Source organism: Triticum dicoccoides, chromosome 3A (assembly GCF_002162155.2).
Source record: "Triticum dicoccoides isolate Atlit2015 ecotype Zavitan chromosome 3A, WEW_v2.0, whole genome shotgun sequence".
In the NCBI taxonomy this organism is placed as follows: Eukaryota; Viridiplantae; Streptophyta; class Magnoliopsida; order Poales; family Poaceae; genus Triticum; species Triticum dicoccoides.
In genome coordinates, this window is record NC_041384.1 from 334,167,047 (window position 1) to 334,191,109 (window position 24,063).

A 24,063-nucleotide genomic window follows, 5' to 3' on the forward strand; every position below is an offset into this window, starting at 1 on the left:
GAGGTCTGTTGTCGCTCTGTTCCAGAATATAAGGTGTATTGATTTCTGTGCAACTCAACCATTTCAATGTTTGACCAAGATTATGGAATAAAACAACAATATCTGCAATACCTAATAGATAAATGTGAAACTACTTTTCATGATGCATCAAGTATATAAATTTCATATTGTGGATATTGATATAATTTTTCTAAAAACTTAGTCAAACATGCACTCGTTTGACTTTTGAAAAAACAAATACACCTTATATAAAGGAACGGAGAGAGTATATGCAAAAGGAAGTGAAATCCATGTGCTAGATTTGTTTCCAAGTAAGTCTAATAACGTGCGCACGTGCTAGAATATGTGTACAAGTAGGAAAAATAGAATTAACTCATTCCCATAAGTATGCAACATGATTAATTTCCTAGATCCACAGCCCGTTGATGTTAGTAAATCTTAACTGTTAAAATGAATCCCAAGGTTACAGAGCGCTCAATACCCAGCAAAAGATGGCTTCGGGCAGATCTCAAGCGGAAATGCCTGGGTCTGGCCTCCTGCAGTGAACCATTGCGTGTCAGAATTCGCGTATCACTTACCTTTCCGAGTGGGATGAGAACACAACGTTCTTTCATGCAAATGCGGCAAAGCGTCAGCGGCGTAACATCAGTTTAAGTTGAGGAAGGGGGCGGTACAATGCATCGATCAAGAGGGCATGCAAGAGCTCGCCTTCAGCCACTTCGTGCAGCTGCTGGGAAGCACGGCCGAGAGGGAGCACACAGTTAACTTGGCGGAGTTAGATCTATCTCACGAGGAGCTCGCGGAGCTTGACGAACCTGTCACGGCGAAGGAGGTTTGGAAGGCCATCAAATCGTTGCTGGCCGACAAGGCCCCTGGGCCAGATGGGTTTACGACACAATTTTACCAAGTAATGTGGGATATCATCAAGGCGGAGGTGCTGGCCGCAGTGCAACAGTTCTTCCATGGGGATAACCGCAGCTTTGAATTGCTTAACGAAGCCCTAATCATCCTGCTACCAAAGAAGGAGGATGCGGTGGACATTGGCGATTACCAGCTCATAAGCCTTCTTCATAGTTTTGCAAAGATCATCGCAAAGATTCTTGCGGTCCTTCTTGCAAAAAAGTTGGGCAGTCTAGTGGGGCGCAATCAGAGTGCATTTACTTCAGGAAGAAGTATTCAGGACAACTTCACCTTGGTCCATCAGACGGTTAAGGTTTTACACAGGAAGCAGGTGCCGTCGTTGTTTCTCAAACTGGACGTGGCAAAGGCATTCGACTCGCTTGCTTGGCCATTTCTCCTGGAGGTGCTCGACCGCAGCGGTTTTGGTGTGAGGTGGAGATATTGGATCTCTTCGATGTCGGCACCCATGAGGGTGATGATCAATGGCTTGTGGGGCAATTTACAATTGCCATGATCATTAATTCTGCAGGTCGTGGGGTAGCGTGCAGAGGGAGGACTGCCTACCGTGCTACTCGGCAAGGACTGCCTACCGTGCTTTCTTCTTTGGCTTAACTGAGATACCTGTAGCAAATGAAGTTTGGAACTCTTGGGCGCAGCCGCAATTGAAGTTCTTCGCGTGGTTGGTCGTCAAGAACAGGGGCTGGACCTCTGATCGCCTTGCCGCAAGGGGCCTACCACACCAGCCGAGCTGCCTGGTGTGTCTGCAAGAGCCTGAAACTCTTGATCATTTGCTTGTGCAATGCTCTCTGGCGCGCACGGTGTGGTTCGAGGCGTTGAGGGTTAAGGGCTGGGAAAGCTTCACCCCATCCCAGCAGGACGTGGTGGTGGACTGGTGGACAACGACTAGTAACACCACGGTGGCGGCAAGGAAGGAGCTGAACTCTTACATCATCCTAGTGCTGAACTCCATCTAGAAGGAAAGGAACAGGAGTGTTTTTGACAAAATCTCCTTGACCACTAGTCGAATAACGGCTCACATCGCTGATGAGTGGAAAGTGTGGTAGTTTGCGCAGCAGAAGAGGCGGGTAATTCGTGAAGCTGTGGGCGACTGAGAGTAGTCTGTCTTAGGTGTGTGTGGTGGATGGTGGACAAGGGTTTCGGCTAGCCTAAGGGCCGGCCTCTTGTAATTCTTAAACTTGCTTTCTCTCTTAATTTATGAACGCGCAATTCTCATGCGTGTTCCGGAAAAAAACTCATAAGTTCATCAAAATGTCGAAGAAAGACGAGGTTCTAGCATACATATTCATTCTTTTTAGAAAATGAAAGCTTTATTACCTCGCCATCTGCGTTGAAAATCTAGCATACGCGGTACCCACAATATTAAGACAATTGTTTTGTACTACATCGCGATAAAATTTATTTGTAATCATAAAAGATCATGTGGACTAGGCAATGAGTAATAGGATGAGACATGCCTTTACTTTTTTCTCTTCCTCCCTTTTTGACTTGGACTGCCCCTGTATCTTTGGCCCATAAGAGTTATGTTGCGCCGGAGAGATAAAGGAAAAAAATATTGTCCATGTGTTGCAATGGGGCATAAATATGTTATATGCATCACCATGATTTATTTACCATTTTATTGTTATAAGATCATGCAAGAATATGTAGACTGCTATCTTATGTTTCTTTTGTTCCTTGGCACTCCATCTCCCACCTCACCTCCATCGTTTCATGTTTTGATGATTTTTTCTGACCGTTTTTCTTGAAAACTGCTTCTACTGCTCCATGTCGTATTGATGGAAAGGGCTAGGCAATCTACATGTACTCTTCAACGCCCTCTCTCACGTGTGATGCGCGAAGTCAACACGTGAATAGACTCAGAGGTATAGCTCAAGAGGCCTGTACGTGACCACAGAGGGAGGCATCAGCAGTTTTTGGATAAATTACGAAAGCCAGGACTTGAACTCAAGACCTTAAAGCCCTGATACCATGTTAAGCTTCATGCACTAGTCAACGCAACCAAAAGTCCGAACTGATGGAAAGGGCTAGGCAATCTACATATACACTTCAACATCGCACACCGCCCTTGGGCCGGCTGCCCGCCTCCTCCACGCTGCTCTGCTCACTGGCTTGCGCACTTTGTTAATGGGCCATGTTGGCCCTTTGCGTCGGCCTGTCCGCTAGTGCAGCGACAATAGCTGTTTAGAAAAACATGGGCCAACCCTCCATGCTGCGCTGCTTGCGCACTCTGTTAATGGGCCACGTTGGGTCTCTGCGTCAGCTTGCCAGTGTGGCGGCAATCCGGCTTAGAAAAATAAATGCCTGTCTCTAGGATTTGAACCCAGGACGCAACCTCAAGTGGTATGCACAAACCTACTGGTCTCACGTACCTTTGTGTCAAAGAAGGGAACATATTCTTGATATCTGTTTCCTGTTTCAATACTTTCGTCCGTCACGATAAGTACCAGAAAAATTCAAAGATCTGGTTTTCCTTATCAGCCGTGTCCGATTGTGACTCATGCATGATTGATTTCAATAGCCCAGCAATACGTCGTCATGACTTTCGTGCAAAACACAAACACTCACAGCCGCGCCTAACCCTCCTATAAATACAACAGCAGCCGAGCCTCCTCCTTCGCTCCACTGCACTGGAGCTCAACTGCATGTCTAATTTCTTCTTCCAGGTCCAGAATGAAATGAGTGACTAACATAGTCTCACTAACTACACCCTCGTACAGCCTAACCTGGTACACCAATTGGTTAAACTGACTACAATACCCCACTGATCCCTGTTGCTTCAGCACAAGCAAATCTCGCATACAAGTTCTGTGCACATTCATATAAAATTTCTGTAAAATAGCAGCACCGAACTGAGGGGACGCCTGAAACCATTGTGCTGCATTACCATGCAAGTGCAGAGATGCAGACATCAATTTGAGCACCTCTGGAATTTGGTACAAAAGAAATATGCGTGACCAAATACGAAACCCTTCTCCTTCAAATCTGGGGAACTCCATTTTCGGCATCCAGGGGCGCTTGTGCCTGTTCTCGTCAGGCGGGTGTGACGGGTTCAGAACCTGCGTTACCTCAGGTATACGCTGTTGTGGCGGGGCATCCGAGAGATGACAATCCTGCAACAACAAAGACAAATCAAACAACTCTTCATGGTCAGCGGAGGTACGCTGGTTTTGGAGGCTGGAGTGCAATCCATTCTTCATGACTTGGCACACAAAAATATTGATGTTTGTGGAGTGGGTGTAAAGGAGGGAGCCTTCTAGTTAAGGGTTGGTGTTCTAATAAGGTACCTTTGTACCAATACTTCGTGTCTTACAAATATCATTGTAGGTTCCTTCATAAGAGGCCTTCCCAAAGAACTCCCTTGTAGTACTTCGTATTTTGATTCCTGTTCTTGATAGAGTTAAATTTTCAGGAGTAATCTTGTGTTGTTAATTTTTGTGGCAGGATTGTGGATTATTGCATCCGAAAACGATTACAATGGAATACCTGCTTTGCCCGTCGAGTTTACAGGGAAGGGGAATACTATGAAGAAATGATGCACTATCTCCGGCGCAATCTTGCAGTACGTTTCTAATACCTCCCATTTTCCTGATAACATTTTAGAATATTTTTTTTGCATAAGACTGGGCACTTGTTGAGGGAAAATTTCAATCCTCTCTTGATAAACATTCACTAGCGCATTACTATACCCTTTTTTCAACCTGTTATGAGTAAAATACAGTGCGAATACAACATCTTTTGTGTTGGGTGCAACCAAGTCACAGAACTTCACAAGTCTTCATTTCGGTCCCATAACTTGATCATTGTGTGCAGTCCTGATCAATTAGGTGCCACCCTGAGTGTCAAGTGCCAAGCTCAGGCCTCAGGCCTCCTGAAATTTAAAATCACCACCCGCTGGACATGCCACACTATCTTTTTTCCCTACTGCCCCCTCCTGATCGCTGCACCTTTTCTCAAACTTCTCATCTTCTGCACCGTCAATCTTCCCCAGACAGTTTACCGGTTGAGTACTGATGGTGGTGGACAATCGTCAAAGGTGGCTGCCTTTTTGTTCATCAACTGCGAGACGCATGCATCGCCAACTTCATTTGGTGCCTTTTCTCACACCAAGTCTAACAGTGTGACGCGAGAGGTTGGAATAATACACGAGATCATGCCGAACAAGGCAGCACCTAATCACTTGCATTGCACTGCGTCGTGCGTGCCTATCAACATGTCATGGTGTCGTGTAGCCGAGGTTGCAGATATAGGGCAGCAATGAGTCAGTTTTGCATTGTCCCCATAAATATGTTCTCTTTTTGGGAGAACAAAGCAATCTAACCTCCACCAGCTGCCGATTCTTGGCCGCAGCAGCAGAATGTTCTCTATCTCTCTGGCCAGCCTGTTTGTCTCCATGTTCACTTTGTCAGAGAAGACAAATCACAAGAATTAACATAAAGGTGAACAGAGTGATACATCGGCCCCTGGGCAAGTGAGATTATCCCAGGTGTCACCTTGACCTGTCCTGCGCACACTATTAAGTTTGTGACCTAAATTAGGACAGTAAAGTGTTTACCCCATTTGGATTTTGCTGCCACATTTGACCCGTAGCTGTTACGTCGTGTCAAGTTTTTTCAATTTAATGAATTTTCTCTGATTTTGACGAGTTAGGCCCACATGTCTGGATGACATGGCTAGTGAATTGGATCCCAACTCCAAAGCGCAAACCAGCTCGGTGCGTCTTCCCTATCCGCACGACTAGACCTGCTTTCTTGCCCACCAGCATAATCCGCAGACTCACCTTAGCCCAGTAGACTGCACCTGTTTGGTGGTGTGGTCAAGCCAGATTCACTCTGTGAGACTACATGGTGGGCTAGAGATGAGCAAACAGCGGCAAGGAGGAGCGGCGACACGCGATAAAGCTCGCCGGCAGCACTCGCTGGTTACTCCACTTGGGCGGGGTTGCTGGTTAGGCGGTCAGGTTGTGTGGGTAGGTAGTACACTCCCAACTGGTTTACACTTCCTAGTTGGAATGCTAGTCACCAGCCATGTCAGCCTGACAAGTGGACCTAGCCTCTCCAAATTGGCGCAAATTATTATACTGGGTTGAACTTGACACAATGTAACAGCTTTGGGGTAAAATGTGGCAGAGAACTTTAAATGAGGTAAACATCAAACGGGTAAAATGTGGAATTTACTCTTTGATTTTAGATACCTTGTTTTCATACTGTATCTTGCCATTTACAGTTTCTATTATTTTTCTGTAATTGCTTCTGCAAGCTCATGTTGCTCTTTTGTTGATGTGTTCTGATGGTTGTTGGGTATATGGTATGATTCAACATTCTCTTATCTTGGAAAGATGAAACAGCACTTGGAATTACGTCTTGCATGGAACTGTCATTTTTGTTTGTGTCACAGAAACCAGTCTAACCCAACCCAGCTTGTTACAAAGAATGGCTCTCCTATGGTAAATAGTTCACCTGAAAAGCTCAAATATCTCACTTCATACATAATGTTTTGCAGTTATACCCATACCATCTTGCAGACTATATATGCCGAGTATTGAGGATCTCACCATTCAGATATTACTGTGACATCCTGTTCGAAACTATGAAGAACGGTAATCTGTTGTTAACAGCAAGATTCTTTCAAAGAATTCTATCTTGTGCTGCAGTCCTACAGATCAGTTTAATTATTTTCTGCTGGAAAATTTCCACATTTATAAAGTAATAATGGAGGCATCCTTTGAAATCTGCTGGTATCCCAGGTTGATTCAATTGTTTTTCATCTGTTCAGTTTTGTAGAACAGGGAAATGTAATGATAGGTGTGTGCCAGCCTTCACCCCCCACCCCTCAACCCCCACAATTTTTTTTTTTGGTTTTCCACCTCTTGCTTTATCATGGGCGTCTCATGCACTTGGAGCATGTCCAGCTATCATCACTCACTAATGATAGTAGAAGAAAAATATGGCTCTTCAGTCTTTTTGTAAATTTCACATACGTCCTAGTGTACAACATGCCGGTTGCCAATGGCTGTTGAACTCTCCTCCCCTGTCATCCGCTCTCGGGCGCCTCCCTACATGGATCTCGGCTGTGCGCTGGTGCTCACGGTGGTTGCGCTTGGGTTGTGCGTTCGCAACGACTTGGCTTCACTCCATGCTCTTGGTAGCAAGCAATAGCTCTCCCCCCTCTTGTTAGCCAACATACCTAACCTAGCATGGCCTGGTGGACGCGGGCGGCTGCAAGATTGTTGCTTGTGGAGCTGTGGTGCTCCTGCTGTTCAGGCTCGCGAGTGGGGCTGTGGACTATGCTGGGCACTCGGAGCCCCGTCTGATGGTGTCCTGGATTAGGGGGTACTCACAACGTCGGCCTACCATTCATGGGTCGGGCTGAGGCCCACCGACAACCGAAGAATGGGCCATGACCCTCGGCATACTCAAGATTGAATCTTTCGAAGACTTGGCGCACGCTTCAAGGCATATTCAAATATTCGACATGTTTATCTCTAGATGCAACCGACCATGTGTAACCCTAGGTATCCTCGGCCCCTATATAAGCCGAGGGGTTTAGTCCATAGAGGTAAGACTTTTAGACTCATTCATACGATCTCGAGGTAGATCAACCTGTACTTTATACCCCATCCACAGTCAATACAATACAAGCAGGACGTAGGGTTTTACCTCTTCGAGAGGGCTCGAACTTGGGTAAACACCGTCTCTCCTACTTCCTGTTACCATCTAGCCGAGATCACCAGCTCGGGACCCCTACCCGAGATCTGCCGTATTTAGCTCCAACATTGCTGGCCTATGCAGGTCCCACTGTGTGGTCACAAAGGCGCGATGGCTCATCTTCGGATGACGACAACATTGGCTGCGGGAAGACCTTCCTCGGACAACCTTTTGCCTTCGGCAGCATTGTGCTGCACGCCGACTCAACTGGCCACCTCGGCTAGGTCGAGAATCTCACCCCAGGCCAGACCATCAGGTTTCGCAATCTAGAGTATGCCGTGACTCCCATGGCGAGCTAACCGTTTCGGGCTGGGTGGCAGACCAGACTGGAGATCTCACTGACGCCATCGTCCTAGCACCAGATTCAATCTCGCAGCAGGGCCTCGGAACCGCCCAAACCTCGGGTCTAGCCTCTAGCTTGCATCCGAGTACTACCCCGTCGAGTCAGACGTCAGATCTTACCGACGCAACTGCCGAGGCTGCATCCAGTGGCACCTCTGGCAAACTTCAGTTGATCCCCGCCTACTTTTAGGAGATGGGTGAGGCCGACATCACCCTTCTGAACGAGATGTTAGATCGGATTCAGGACCTTACTATCTCATACGATCATGCCTCGATCTACGATCAGATCTGGGAGAAGGTTGGAGAGTTCGGAATTTTCGGTCCACCCTCTACCCATCTAGTCGCTACCGTCGAGGACTTAAACGATGTTTTAGCAAGCACCTTCGAGGAGGCACTCACCGGTGCATGGTCGGCTACCTCCACCTATGATGTCTACATGGTGGACACCCTTAAAGATGGGGGAGGACGCGGTAAACCACCCAAATGCCGCTGATGAGGCCGCCGTAATGGTGGCACAGGCAACAACGACGCAAGTAATGGGGGCACAAGTGGTGGTGACAAGACCAACGGCGGCGCCGCTCATGACTGCAACAACGACCCGCATGCCGGCGACGACCTCGGCGCGAACAAGCACAGTGACGACGCTATCAAGGGAGACGACGTTGACCCAGCTGCCGCCGCTGCCTATCTTCCCGAGGAGGAAGACGACATGCCGCCGCTGCCTACCTTCAAGGAGCCTCGGCCAGAGACACTCCGCAAGCGCCTGACCAGCACGACCAAGAGCTACAAGAAAAAATCCCAGCAACTCAGAACCGATCAGGATCAGCTCAATGATCGATGGATTGAGCTCCTAAGGGTTGAACAAGAACTCGAGGATAGACATGCCTTCGCTAATTGGTTATACCCCAAAAGGAACCTGTTGTCGGAGCTCGATGGGGAGGCCGATGGCAGCGTGCTATAAAAGCGCGACTGGGCCGAAGTGCCCGATCGCCCTCCTCGCGGCCGAGATTGGCCTACCGGCAGGAATGAGGAAGTCTTCGAGACAACCGGGTGCCGAGGAGGAGTAAATCCAACTCAGCCCCGCAAGAAAAAAAATCTACGAGAGAGGCCACCATTAAGGACAAAGCCTCCATCTTGATCAATTTACAAATCCAGGGAACGCCAGCTTGCTGGACAGGCGGGCTATCTGGCTTGGCTCGCCAAGCATGGTGATGTACGAAACTACACGCGTGACCGACACGTTATCGTGTCCGATGCGCGTCATGCTACAGCCAGGGGCCAAGGAGCTGCCCACCCTATGTGCTTTACCGATGAGGTTATGTGGCACCAGTTTTCGTTAGGGTTTAAACCCATAACATTGAGTAGTATGAAGGAACTACGGACCCCGCTATGTGGATCGAGGATTTCCTCATGCATATCCACAGGGCCTGAGGCGATGATCTCCACGCCATAAAGTAGCTACCCTTGAAACTCAAGGGATCGGCTTGGCATTGGCTTAATAGCCTGCCTAAAGATTCATCGGCAACTGGGGGGGACCTTGAGGATGCTTACTAAGTAAATTTCCAGGGCACTTACGCCCGACCCCTGGATGCCGATGACCTCGGCCATATCACATAGAAGCCAGAGGAGTCGGCCAGAAAATTCTGGAATCGGTTCTTGACAAAGAAAAATCAGATAGTGGACTACATGGCCGACAAGGCAATCGCCGCTTTTAAGCACAACATCCGCAATGAATGGCTCGCTAGAGAGCTCAGACAGGAAAAGCCTCAGTCTACGGCGGCCCTCACACTTAATGCCTTGATTCTGCGTAGCCGAAGACACTGGCTAGCTCGGAAGAGTAACCGCAGTGGAGACCCAAGCACCTCCAAAGCACGCGATGGGAACGAGAAGCCTCGGCGAAACAAGAATAACAAGCGCCACAGAGCGGTTTGGTGTGGAAAACAGAGCGGTTGCCTCCCATTCTCCTTTTGTCTTGATAGTGCATGCCTTCCTTTGCCTTTGGGGATTACTCGCCGCGGGAAAGGCGGTACCAACGCCGCATACGTCTTGGACCTCCGGTTGTCACATAGTTATCGGATTCGCTAAAACAGCCTTTGAGTGCCGATTCCGATGGATTGATTTAGAACGGGGTTCATATTTGCTCAGATCGCTAGTGAATCAGCACCCAATTCGTCGAACCCAAAATGAACCAAAAATATGGAATCGTTGGCTAACCTGGTGCGGGCATGTGTGTAGCTGCTCGACCCTTCTACTGCTGGCCAGTGAATATGCAATTGCGGCACAAACTTGGTGGCCGAGGAGCAGCGACCTCGACGCGGTGCATGCATGGTAGTGATGCACGGCACAACGACGGTGACCAGGACGGGGTGGCGGGAGAACGACGACGACTGTCAAGACCTGGCGCGACAACGACGAAGATATCGAGTTTGACGGCTTGACTTCGTTCAGCAGCGCCCTGCTTTTCCGCATCACGCCGCTTTATATATAAAGCAAACACCAGAGCGAGAAAGATACAACAGATAAGTTCACACCACACACACACATGTAGCACACAAACATCGCACAACAGGGTTTTGCTGAGGTCACAACTCAACAAGCCCTAAACGAAAGAAAAAGGAAGCAGTGGCCAAGGGGGCGCCCCAAAAGGTCCAGAGCGGCACCCAATACCCAATCCAGATCGGGAGGTGGTGGGGGAAGTGGATGAGCCAAGCGGAAGGGCAACGGATGAAGATCTGCAATGAAGATGTCGATGGCGTCCCGATCCTGCGGGTGGCTAAGCAGCCGCCAGAGCTGCAAATAGCCACCCATTTTGAAAATCGCGTCAGTAGCACGTCGAAGAGGCGCACGTTGAATCACAAGCCTATTTCGGACCGTCCATAGCGTCAGGGCCGGCCCTGGGGTATGGCGGATGGGGCGACCGCCTAGGGCCCAGGTCTGGTAGGGGGCCCATGATTGGTGATGCATGTATATGTATAGCCCAGTAAAAAAAGTAGAAGGAGCAGCGTGAATGCATGATGGACTTGGTGGCTGATCGCTAGCGAGGAAAAGGTCAAGCGTCGCATCGCTTCTCGCACATCCATTCATCCGTAGGGATCGCTACTTTCAATCAAAGAATAGAAAAAACACATCGCGATCACTGCCTCATCGTCTTTGTGTTCGTCGCTTGAGACTCAACCGTCGCTCCAGTTTCTTGCCGCTTGCCGCCGCTCAGCGCCCTGCTAGCTGCCGCCGCTACAGCCTGCCGGCTGCCGGCCCTGGCTTCGCTCCCGATTTTTGCTCTCTTGCACCGTGCCGTCGTTGACCCGTCTTGATCTTGCCGTCCGGCCGTCCGTGAAGCTAAGAGTTCATTGATCACCGTCCTCTCAGTTTTTCAAAGGTATGCAATGGTTCATCCGTCAGCACTTTTAGTATACATGGTATAGAATTGTTAAGGTGTTTCTAATTGTATGTACTATTTTTCTTCATCATGTATGGCTGAAAAATTACTCTTAATATTTTGCAAATGAAGTTAGACATACCCTACATGCTTATATAATGTGCAGAAACACACATATACGTATAGTATTAGGGGCCCACGTCGTCGAGTTCGCCAAAGGCCCTCCCAAACATAGGGCCGGCCCTGCATAGCGTCCACGCAAGAACCCCAATAGCTGTCCACCTAATGTGGCGGGTACGCAGGGTGGAGGTTTGGAGTTCCTCGAATAGGTTGGGGAAATTGGTTGGTGTTGCACCAACGACCGCCGACCACCTAGCGGAAGCAGCTCCACAAGAATTGCGCAGACACGCATGTGAAGAAGGTGTGATTCGAGTCCTCCGTCCCGCATAGCGGGCAGATCCTGTCCCCAGGGACGTTTTTGTTGAGTACCTCCACCCTTGAAGGTACCCGTCCCCAAATCCATTGCCAAAGGAAGGTCCAAATCTTCAGTGGGAGTCAAATTGCCCAGACAAGAGCTAGGGGCTCCGGGCCAGGAGATGCAACGGCCTAATAGAGCAATTTGGTGGAGAAGCGGCCAGACGTCTCCAGGCGCCAGGAGATGCGGCCGTGTGTTTGATCCACGTCTGGGACTGGAGGGAGATACTCTCAAGGAGCTCGTGCCAGGCGGCAAGTTCCAAAGGCCCAAATGGCCTCCGAAACACGAGGCACCCCAAGTCAATAAGGGCCACCTCGACAGAGATCCTAGGGTCCACCGCAATGGACAACAAATCTGGGAATCTGGCAGCGAATGGGCGATCCTCCGCTGATCGGTCGAACCAGAGTAGGGTTGATGCGTGGGACCTCACCGAGATGGTGGTCCCGATGCGAAGGACCGAAAGGAGTTGTATAATGGACTGCTAGAATTGTGAGCCGCCAGCTCGCTGGCAGAAGGTGAGCGGTTGGCCCCGAATGTATTTGTTTCGGATGATGTCAAGCCAAAGACCACCCTCCCCTTTCACAATCCGCCAAAGCCACTGCGTCAGGCGGTTAGCAATACTCTAGCGCTCGGCAGGCGAGTAGCCCAATATCATTACTTTGCTCTTTTCGAAGTTGACCCTGAGGCTCGACATCTATTGAAAGCACAGAAGGAGAAATTTCAGATTTGTGATGTCGGCTGTGGAGCCATCTACCATAATAATGGTGTCGTCAGCGTATTGTAGGAGACCCCAACCCCCTCCCACAAGATGAGGGACCACGCCACGGATATGGCCCACGGCTTTGGCTTTGTCTAGGATGGCCGCGAGGGCATCGATCACCATGTTGAACAGAAAGGGGGAGAATGGGTCACCTTGTCTAATCCACAAGGGGTGGGGAGAGAAGCAACCAATCTCCCTGTTAATGTTAATCGCGGTACGTCCGCTGGACACCATCTGCATAACTCTGGTGACCCAGCGATCATCGAAGCCTTTACGAAGCAAAACTTCCCGAATGAAGGACCAATGGACCGTGTCATTGGCTTTATGGATGTCGATCTTTCGAAAGATCGCCTTCTGTTGTCTAGCACGGACCTCATGGAAAACCAAGACCCCATCCAAGATGTATCGGTCTTGGATGAAGGCCGATTGGTTGGGATGGGTCACCCTATAGTCGTACCCCTTTGCCAGACTGTGGAAGATCACATTTATCACCATGATCTGGCGAAATTGGCGGATGTCTGAGGCCCCGGGAACATTGGGGATTAGAGTGATAATCTCGTAATTAAGCCGGGTAAGGTCTATGGATCCCACATAGAACTCCCCAAATAGTGCCATAACTTCTGGCTTGGTGACACTCCAGAAGGACTGGAAGAACTTCATCGGGAGACCATCGGGCCCCGAGGCGGAATGCCGGATTCATGGCATTAATGGCCGCCAGGACCTCCTCGGCAAAAGGGCCCGTGAGGGCCGCGTTATCCACTGTCTAAACAAGCTGGTGGCCCGTCCAAGTATTAGGAGCAAGGGCCACTCCTCCCCTAGGGGAGTGGGAGAAGAGGGCTTTGTAGAATCAATCGACGTGGGCGCGAATGTCAGACGGCCGTTGGAGGAGGTTATCACCGTCCTAAAGGAGGGGGATGGTGTTGCGACGCCTCTGACCGTTGGCAATTGCTTGGAAAGTTGGAAGTATGTTGTTTTAGCGTCGCCCTGGAGGTCCCACCGCCTGGGTACCTTGGCGCCAGTAAGCCTCCTCGTCGGTATAGATGATCGTGAGTTGGCCCTCAAACCATCCACTTATCGGGAGACAGGCCCGAGGAGTCAGCCCGGAGGTCTAATGCTTGGATGGAGGCAAGGAGCGCTTTCTTACGCTCCATCAGATTCCGGCCCAAGTTAGCCCCTTAGCTCTTCATGAATTGGCAAGCATGCTTAGCGTAGAAGTGCCAAAAGTCAACCGCCGAGAGGGAACGGTGAGGGGTCGCACGAGCAGCAATCCACCGACCGCAGACGGCCTTGACGAACCCTCGTTGATTAAGCTAGAAGGTCTCGAAGCGGAACCGTGTAGGTTGAGAAGGCCGGTCGTTTTCCGAAGAGGAGCAGAAAGACGTGGTTAGACCCGATCCTGGTGATGGCACAGAGAGAAGCAAGGGGGCAGCGGAGCTCCCATTCCGGCGACACAAAGATGCGGTCAAGAACAGACTGCGTCGTATCAATCTGTCTATTGGTCTAGGTGAACCTGACCCCAATCCTATCTAATTCTCTGAGGCCAAGATCAGTGATGCAGTCGTTGAACATTTGCATCCGGGGGAGGTTGACTAGATTATTGCTTTTGTCCTCGACGGATCGGATGAGGTTGAAGTCGCCCCCAATCACCACCAGCAATTGGGCGGCCGAGTCTTTCCTCTGAAGCTCGTCGAGGAAGGCCGCTGATCGGCAGTAGTCGGTGGGGCCGTAGACTATGACAATCTCCCGTTTGAAGTTGAGAGCCTGCTCGAAAATCTCCATGCTAACAAAAAAAGCCCTTACCCATGCTACCCACCTCAAAGGTGGCATCCTTCACGCCTAAAAGGATGGCACCCGAATGGCTGGCGCTCCCACTAGAAGGGAGCCAGTGAAAGGCAAACAGGTGGGAGCTCGGCCGTTCTAGTTCTGGAAGGGCAAAGTTCGTTCGCTTAGTTCCTGAATGGCCACGATGTCGATCCTTTCATCACGCATGTACTCGATGAGTTGGTGGCGGCGGCCTTCTTGGCCGAAGCCGCGGATGTTCTAGAAGAGGGCTCGCATCAAGGAGCCATCGGGGGGCTGCTTGACCCTAGAATGAGGGAGGCACTCTGTTCACATAAGGCTGCGGTGTGGGAGCGTGTGCGGCCATGAACTTTCACCTCCGTCGAGGTAATTCCACCCACGGGGTTTGGGAAGGGTGGATGTCTTGGAGGTAGAAGCGCGGAGAAGGCGGGCGTGAGTCTCGGTCAACCTCCCATCTAGGATCTTGCGAGCGTGAATTGCCTCAATCTGAACTAAGGAGCGACCTAATTCCCCCCTAAAGACGATCGCCGAGTCTGCCGCGACCTTAGCCAGATGACCAAGTGGAGCCGATTCTAGAGTAGAGAATGAGCAATTGGACGAACTAGCAAGAATGTTTGTAGTACCTGACTTGAGGTTTTGAAACGCCGCCCGGATCTCTACCCGCTCGGGGCTGTCCATCGGTCTGGCCGCGTCAAGACGGGAGCTGCGACTATAGGCCGTCACCGGAGTCGACACGGGCTTGGCCTGCCTGGAGTAGGCCGCGGTCCACGGTGGGTGGGGGTGGGAGGCCATTGGAGTGGTCACCACTGAGGCCTGCGGTCGTCGGGGTGCCCGGGGCCGCCGCGGTCAAAGCCTGGGCGACGCAAGGTGCAGGCCCCAACACTCGAGGGGGTGGAAGCCACAGAGTGCCCAGGAGAGGCGGCGTGCAGGAGGCGCAACAGAGGGGAGCCTGCCCGGGCTGCTCTTTGGTCGGATGCACAGCCGGGGGAGGCGGCTCTTGCCCTAGTTGCTCCATGGGAGAAGGCACAACCGGAGATGGCAGCGCTGCATTGAGCTCGGGGTGGGTGGCCGCCAGGTCGGGAGGAGGGGCCACCAAGGTGGGCCGGGTGGCGGGGTCTTCAGTGGCGGTGGAGACGTTGATGGTGAGAGCCTCGGGAGGGGAGCGCAAGGAGGAGGGGAGCGCAAGGAGGAGGCCGGAGTGACGAGCAGTCTGACACTGGATGTGCCACTCTCCTTTGCCGAGAGCAACGGGGAACCACCGCTGGCCGGGGAGAGCACTGGGTCCATTGGATCGGCGGATGTGACTGGAGACGGGTGGGTGGACTGGCAGCGCATCACGGGTCTGCCTAACCACCGTGCCACCACGGCCCAAGGCCGGATCCGAAGGCTTGTGTGAGGGGGAGCAGCTGCGGTCTGAGGTCTCATTGTCGTCCAAGTTGGAGTGGTGCGAGTGGTGGTGGTGCTCGCCGTGATAGTCATCATACCCTCCTGTGCCGCCCCCGTAGTGGCCATCATCCAAATAGCGAGGGCATCCCACATGGTTGGGCGGCTCGGGTGCGATCTTGTGGTCGTAGCCTAGGTCGTTGAAGAAGACGCGAACGGTGGCCCGAAGCTTGGAGGAGTCCACCATTTTACGGTCGTTGAAGAAGAACGCGGCCTCCACCATTTCCCCCTCCATGCCATGTTTTAGAATTAGTTCGGCGTATTTTTCAAGTTTACGCATTAAAGTGAATGTTCATCTTTCGCATCACTTCCGTCGAGCAACACCTTCTTTTTTGCGCGCACATCACCTCCATCATTGGTAAGGCGTTGTGTCTCTCTACTCTGCTGGCTATCCGGATTTAGGAGCTCTGGATTTGGAGAACACACGGGGTGGAGTTGGGGAATAGCTCGGGCTTCCTGCAGAAGACAATGAGTCTAGTTTGGATTTTTTTAGAAGAATGAATCTGGTTTGAATGAGACTAACCATTACGTCCTCCAAGCGAAATCTATGGTGGGAACTTTCTCTCCATTCATCTTCTAATCAGATTTTGATATTTGTGCCATTGATTAGAGCACTGATATTTGTGCCATTGATTAGTCAACAATGCAATGGCATTTTCCAAGTCCATTATCTGGTCTTTAACTATTCAACTTTTTTTTTTGCAAAACTTCCTTTTGTTCTTTGTGAAAATACTATTCACGAATTGGAGTGCTCTTAATCATGAATCGGAATCATCGAATTCACGAACCGGTCACCCGATTCACGAACTAGAGCTGTATACCCCCCACTGAACTTGATTCTTAGGCACTACCGAATCGCGAATCTCGAACCCGAATCGTGAATGGAGTGAACCCCGAATCCGGTAACTATGGATTGTCATATAAGGTAACAGGGGGCGTGTCACTCGACCTTTCGTTTGCCGCTGCACCAAACCTTTTTTGTGCTCCGTCTTTAACAGGCACCTCTGACGATGCCATGTACTTAGGTAGGGTCATAGGCCTGACCTAGACGCCCTACCCAAGGACATTGCCCTAGAGTCAGACATTTGAAGTACAACAGAAGATACTGACTGAAATCACCTTGGAGTGCAAGCCACTCGACCAGCTATTCCACTTGGATACCCCAATTCCACTCGACCAAGATAGAGTCACTCGATCATACGAAGAATCACTCGGTCGTACGAAGAATCACTCGGAGTACAGAAGATCTAAAGCCACCTCAGGATGGCAACGGTCAGGCGTTCACTCCGTAGTCTTAAAGGTCATTAATGGTCACTATAGCAGGTGTTACCAGTAACGCCTCTGTCTTAACTTACATTGAACCCTGTGTAACTGAGGGCTGGAGGGGTCTGGCGCACTCTATATAAGCCACCCCCCTCCTCTGGCACAAGGGTTCGCACCCCCTTGTAACTCACACACATTTCAGTCGACAAGCCTGCGGGCACCGAGACGTAGGGCTGTTACCTCCTCCGAGAGGGGCATGAACTCGTAAAACTCGTGTGTACAACCTCGCCGTAGTTAGGCCCTTGCCTCCTTCGTACCCCCTATCCTTACTGTCAGACTTATTCCGACGACAGTTGGCGCCCACCGTGGGGCCGGCGTCTTAGCGACTTCCGGTGAGGTTGCGGTTTTTTCGATCTCCATCAACATGGTTTCGGCGGTGGTTCGGCTTTGGGCCATGAGATCCGTCTTGGCGCGCTCTTCTTCATCGCCGATGACTCCGCCTGGCTCCAAGAAGCCCCCTTCGACGTCGAGGACCTTCCCATCCGCGGGATGGCGCATTTCCGGGCGAGTGCTTGCGGCGTCCTCCTGCGGCAGCCGTCGACCCAGTATCGGTCGGCTCCCGCGGCATCCACTTTCCTCGTTGTACGCCCCCGCAAGCGATCCAGTCGGTCGCGGCTCCAGCGGTGGGTAAAGCACGCGGTGGCTCGCCAGTCGGCCACCCCTCAAGTTGCGGCTATCGAGCCCGACGAATCCCTCTATAGACCATTCGACCTATTGACTGGTTCCGCGGACACTCTTTCCGAGTGCGGAAGCAGCGACCTTGTGGCGGAAGTCCTCATGGTCGACTCGCCTCGCAGCCCACCTGGGTTCCGCCGCGGCGACGGCGGCGATGGCGGCCCGTCGCATGGTCATGATGAATATCACCCCGAAGCTCTGACTTCAAAGCAAAGGGAAGAGCTGCACCGTCGCAATGAGGCACTCCACAGCCCCATCATTGGAGAGACCTCTGAGGCTTGGGCCTTGGAGGCTGCGCGCCTGGCTACTTTAGTTGAGCGCGCGCGTCTGGAAAATCTCCAACACTCACTCGACGAACGTGCTCGTCGACAGATCCCTGAATACAGTCGACGGCCGCGGCAGTTGTTTCCGCCTGAACCTCAGGTATACCGCACTTAGATCCAAAATCTTACATCTGCGACACGTATAGCCGAATCAATTCAGGCATCTCGTTCAGAAGCTGGCAAAGGTTTGATGCAGATCCGAGCACTGCTTCGGGCAGTGGGGGAACAAAACTCAGCCGTTTCTCAGTCGCGCAATAGGATCCATAGTAGGTCCATGGTTGTAGACACAGTTTAGCCGGCGCATCGCCCAAAATCGCCTCCGCGGCATGATGATCGTGGTCGCCGCCAGGACCAGTACCTGGGGCGAGGCCACGAACAGTATGATCATCGATATGCCCATGATGACCACCCTCGAGTGCCTTCGCCCCCTTCGAAGGGCGGATCGTATGCGCCCCGGCGGTATGATGACAGGCGTTTGTATGGTGATGAGCGGAGGGCTCCAGTCGATCCAAGAGAGCCTGGGTTTGATGCGAGATCACTCCTCGTACAAGGTTTGGATGACAAGGGCCAGGTACACAAAGAGGGACAAGACAGAGACCGTCTGATTGGAAGCAGAGCATTTGTTTCTGGACCCGAATGTTTCAGCAGAGCCATCCGAGCTGCTGAGATTCCCCCCAACTTCAGGTTGGCGACAGGCATGAGTAAGTTCACCGGTGAGTCGAAGCCCGACACATGGCTAGAAGATTACCGAGTGGTAGTGCAGGTTGGTGGAGGCAACGATGATGTAGCCATGAAGCACCTCCCCTTGATGCTTGAGGGTTCGGCCAGAGCTTGGTTGAATCAGTTGGCCCCTGGAAGTATCTTTTGTTGGGAAGAGTTAGCACTGTGTTTATCAAAACATTCGAGGGCACCTGCAAACGACCTGCTGGGCTGATTGAATTGCATCACTGTGTTCAGAAGCAGAATGAGACTTTGAGAGACTTCATCCAGAGATGGACTACCCTTCATCACACTGTAGATAATGTGTCAGAGCACCAGACAGTTTGCGCTTTCAAAGAGGGTGTCCTGTATAGAGAGCTCAACCTGAAATTCGGTCGGTCCGAAGACATGTCTCTGGCCCGAATGATGGAAATAGCCACTCGGTATGCTAACGGCGAAGAGGAAGACCGACTCCGCAGTGGCAAGGGAAAACCAGTTGCCCAAGACACCGAAGTGGAAATTCCAGTCGGAAGCAGAAGCATAAGGCTGAAGTTGCAGGTCCCGCCGAGGCTGCGGTTCTGAATCAAGGAAAATTCGAAGGAAAACCTAAGGAGCCGTGGGTGCCCAAGAAGGTGAAGGATCAGGCCGGTAACGACATCCTCGATTTACCATGTCACATACACACGAAAAAAGATGAAGAGGGTAACTTGATTCTACCCAAGCATACCACTCGACAGTGTCGGCTCCTGATTCAGCAGTTCAAAGAGGGTCAGCCCCCAGAGAAGGACTCTGATAAGGAAGAAGAGAAAGAGGAAGATGATGATTACCCCAATGTGAATGCTACTTTGGTAATTTTTGCTGACTTAGAGAGCAAAAGTCGGCTGAAAGTTATTAACAGAGAAGTGAACATGGTTGCTCCGGCAGCCACGACGTATTTGAAATGGTCAAAAACTCCCATTACATTCGACCAGCCCAATCACCCAGCGCACGTTGCTACCCCGGGCGGCAAGCGTTGGTGGTCGACCCAGTCGTTGGGGGTACCCGACTGACCAAGGTTCTAATGGATGGTGGCAGTGGATTGAACATTCTGTATGCTGAGACCCTCTGAGGGATGGGCATTCCGATGTTCAAGCTCAGTGAGAGCAACATGCGATTCCACGGAGTCATCCTAGGAAATAAAGCAGATTCACTCGGTCAGAGCATCCTTGATGTGGTTTTCGGTAATTCAAAGAACTATCGCAAGGAGAAGTTGATGTTTGAGGTGGTAGATTTCCACAGTGCATATCGTGCAATTCTGGGCAGAACCGCATATGCTCGTTTCATGGCTCGACCGTGTTACGTATATCTTAAGTTGAAGATGCCAGGATCCAGAGGAGTGATCACGGTCACAGGGAATCGGCAGAGAGCAGAGGAATGTTTTCAGAAAGGCTCAAAGATTGCCGACGAGCAGATGGCAGCAGTAGAGATGGAAGAATATAAGAAAAATGCAGATCCGAGTGATTTGTTGCGAGCTAAGAAGCCTGCTTCAGAGTCCGCATTTCAGTCGGCCGAAGAAACAAAGCCCGTCCACATTTACCCGGAAGACCCCAATGCTGCCCCGACTCACATCTCAACAATACTCGACAGTAAATAGGAAGAAGCGCTCATCCAGTTCCTCCGTGCGAACTGGGACATCTTCGCATGGAAACCATCTGACATGTCGGGTGTACCCAGGGGACTGGCTAAGCACCGTTTGCGTGTCGACCCGAAAGCAAAACCTGTCAAGGAACACCTCCGTTGGTCCGCCGTGGAGAAGAGAAAGGCAATTGGCGAAGAGGTGGCTTGGCTGTTGGCAGCTGAGTTCATCCGCGAGATGTACCACTCCGAGTGGCTCGCCAATGTCGTCATGGTACAAGAAAAATGATTCACTTCGTATGTGTATCGATTTCAAGCACATCAATCGGGCTTGCCCGAAAGATCACTTCCCTCTCCCTCGCACCGACCAGATTGTCGACTCAACTGTGGGGTGTGAGCGTTTATCCTTTTTGGATGTGTATTCGGGGTATCATCAGATCCGACTGTATGGACCCGATGAGATAAAAACGGCCTTCATCACCCCGTTTGGGTGCTTTTGTTATATTACCATGCCCTTCGGCCTTAAGAATGCTGGAGTCACGTTCATGCACATGATTCAGAAGTGCCTGCTCACTCAAATCAGTCGGAACGTGGAAGCATACATGGATGATATCATGGTCAAGTCACGTAAAGGTTTCGACCTGCTGACTGACCTCGCTGAAACATTTGCCAACCTAAGAAGATATGATATCAAGCTCAATCCGTCGAAGTGCACATTCGGAGTCTTAGGTGGAAAGCTACTCGGTTTCCTCGTTTCCGAACGAGGGATCGACGCAAACCCAGAAAAGATTAGAGCAATTCTTTGAATGAAACGCCCTGTGCGTGTGCATGATGTTCAGAAGCTTACTGGTTGTTTGGCTGCATTGAGCCGATTCATTTCTCGTCCCGGTGAAAAGGCATTGCTTCTTTACCGACTGATGAAGAAGTCTGACAAGTTCGAGTGGACTCCCGAAGCCGAAGCAGCGGTTGTAGAGCTCAAAGCCCTGCTTTCCACCCAGCCGGTGCTTGCTGCCCCAGTCAGCAAAGAGCCTCTATTGTTATATATCGCAGCCATTGGACAAGTTGTCAGCACAGTGCTCACCGTCGAGCGGGAAGAAGAAGGCAAAGCCTACAAAGTTCAACGCATAGTGTACTATATCTCTTAAGTCTTGACTTCGTCCAAGCAAAGGTATCCACATTACCAGAAGCTTGTCTACGGGATTTATTTGACCATGAAGAAAGTTGTATATTACTTCGCAGACCACTCGGTTTCAGTCGTCATCGACGCCCCACTATCAGAAATTCTGAACAATCGAGATGCAACCGTCGAGTGGCCAAGTGGGCGATTGAACTCCTTCCTTTGGATATCAAGTTTGAAGCAAAGAAAGCAATCAAGTCTCAGGCAATAGCAGATTTTCTGGCGGAGTGGATCGAGCAGCAGCAGCCGACTCAAGTTCACTCGGAATATTGGACTATGTTCTTTGATGGGTCCAAAATGTTGAACGGATCTGGTGCTGGAGTGGTCCTGGTGTCCCCAAGAGGCGATAAGCTCAGTTATGTCCTCCAGATTCACTTCGACTCTTCACACAATGAAGCTGAGTATGAGGCACTTATGTATGGGTTGCGTATGGCCATCTCACTCGGCGTCCGTCGCCTGATGATCTACGGCGACTCAGATTTGGTGGTCAATCAAGTAATGAAGGAGCGGGACATCAGGAGCCCTGCCATGATTGGTTACTGCAATCAGTGAGAAGATTAGAGAAGAAGTTTGAACGGTTGGAGCTCCACCATATACCCCGACTCAAGAATCAAGCAGCTGATGATCTGGCGAAGATAGGCTCCACTCGGAAGCCTATTCCCAGTAATATGTTCTTAGAGCATCTCCATACCCCATCAGTTCAAGAAGATCCTTTTACAGAGGAGCACCCGCAACCGATAAGTTCAAGCAATTTGACTGAGATTGAATTTCCAGCAGTAATCGACTTGATCATGGAGGTTTTAGTGATCACTCCCGACTGGACGGTGCCATATATTGCATATCTGCTCAGGCAGGAGCTCCCAGAGGATGAAGATGAGGCCCGCCAGATTGTCCGCAGATCCAAAGCCTTCACGGTGATAAGTGGACAGCTTTACAGAGAAAGTGTTACTGGAGTAGCTCAGCGTTGCATCTCTCCAGAAGGTCGACTAATCTTAAATGAGATCCACTCGGGGACCCGCGGTCACCACGTGTCCTCTCGGACCATCGTGGCCAAAGCATACCGAGCGAGATTCTACTGGCCGCGAGCGAATGAGATGGCTAAAGATATAGTCGACAAGTGCGAAGGCTGCCAGTTTTACTCAAACATGTCTCACAAGCCTGCATCTGCCTTGAAGACTATTCCACTCGTCTGGCCTTTTGCAGTTTGGGGGTTGGACATGGTTGGACCTTTGAAGACTGGCAGAAGCGGTTTCACTCATTTGCTCGTAGCAGTCGACAAGTTCACCAAGTGGATCGAAGCCAAGCCTATCAAGAATCTTGATTCAAGCACTGCCATTAGCTTCATCAGAGAGCTGATATTCCAATATGGAGTTCCTCACAACATTATCACAGATAACGGGTCCAACTTTTGATGAGTTCAGAGCATTCTGCGCTTCCCAAGGCACTCGGGTCGATTACGCATCCGTTGCGCATCCGTAGTCGAATGGACAAGCTGAAAGAGCGAATGGCTTGATCCTTCAAGGACCGAAACCTCGATTGACGCGCGACCTCAAGCATGCGGCTGGAGCTTGGGTGATTGAGTTGCCGTCTGTCTTGTGGGGATTGAGAATGACTCCTAATCGGTCGACTGATAGAACCCCTTTCTTCATGGTATATGGCGTTGAAGCTGTGCTTCCGAGTGATTTGTTACACAATGCTCCCCGAGTGTAACTCTTCTCTGAAGCTGAAGCAGAACAGGCACGCCAGGACGCAGTTGATCTCCTAGAAGAAGAACGAGAGATGGCTCTGATCCGGTCGACCATCTATCAGCAAGACCTACGTCGATTCCATGTCCGAAATATCAGAGGTCGAGCGTTTTAGGAAGGAGACCTTGTGCTCCGAGTGCACCAGAAACGACCTCACAAGCTCGCTCCGGCCCGGGAAGGGTCCTTTATCATCACCAAGGTGCTCCACAACGGGCGTATCACCTCTACAACGTAGCCAAGAAAGAAGACGAGCCATGCTCGTGAAATGCGGACCTGCTCCGCCGTTTTTATACCTAAACACTCGGATCGACGAGTTGTAATAAGAATCCTTCAGTATGCTTATCTAAGACATGATTTTTGCAATATCTTAAATGATTGTTTTCACATAAACATGTGTGTTCAAATCCCCTAGTGGGTAGCTTAGCCGCGAACCCGATTCGCCTAAGTTTCAAAAACACTCTGAGTGAAGAGCAACTCTCTCACTCGGGGGCTTAGCTGCGATCCCGTATTCGCCTAAGTTTCAAAAAACACTCTGAGTGAAGGGCAACCCTCTCACTCGGGGGCTTAGCTGCGATCCCGTATTCGTCTAAGTTTCAAAAAACACTTCGAGTGAAGAGCAACCCTCTCACTCGGGGGCTTAGTGCGATCCCGTATTCGCCTAAGTTTCAAAAAACACTCCGAGTGAA

General features: G+C 50.8%; 1 protein-coding gene across 3 annotated transcripts in view; it reads left to right on the forward strand.

Annotated features, from left to right (window-relative positions):
- The window catches only part of LOC119268141 (protein FAM91A1-like), a 49,947-nt gene that overhangs the window by 7,788 nt on the left and 18,096 nt on the right, over positions 1-24,063 (forward strand). The window contains exons 1-3 of one of the 3 annotated variants that reach the window (XM_037549668.1): positions 4,068-4,201; positions 4,363-4,480; positions 6,421-6,517. In XM_037549668.1, the coding sequence (XP_037405565.1) occupies positions 4,451-4,480; positions 6,421-6,517 (127 nt within the window). In that variant the 5' untranslated portion in view covers positions 4,068-4,201; positions 4,363-4,450. Of the gene's footprint in view, positions 1-4,067; positions 4,202-4,362; positions 4,481-6,420; positions 6,518-6,564; positions 11,344-24,063 lie in introns of those variants that run through there. The other 2 variants (XM_037549667.1, XM_037549669.1) reach the window with 2 other exon arrangements.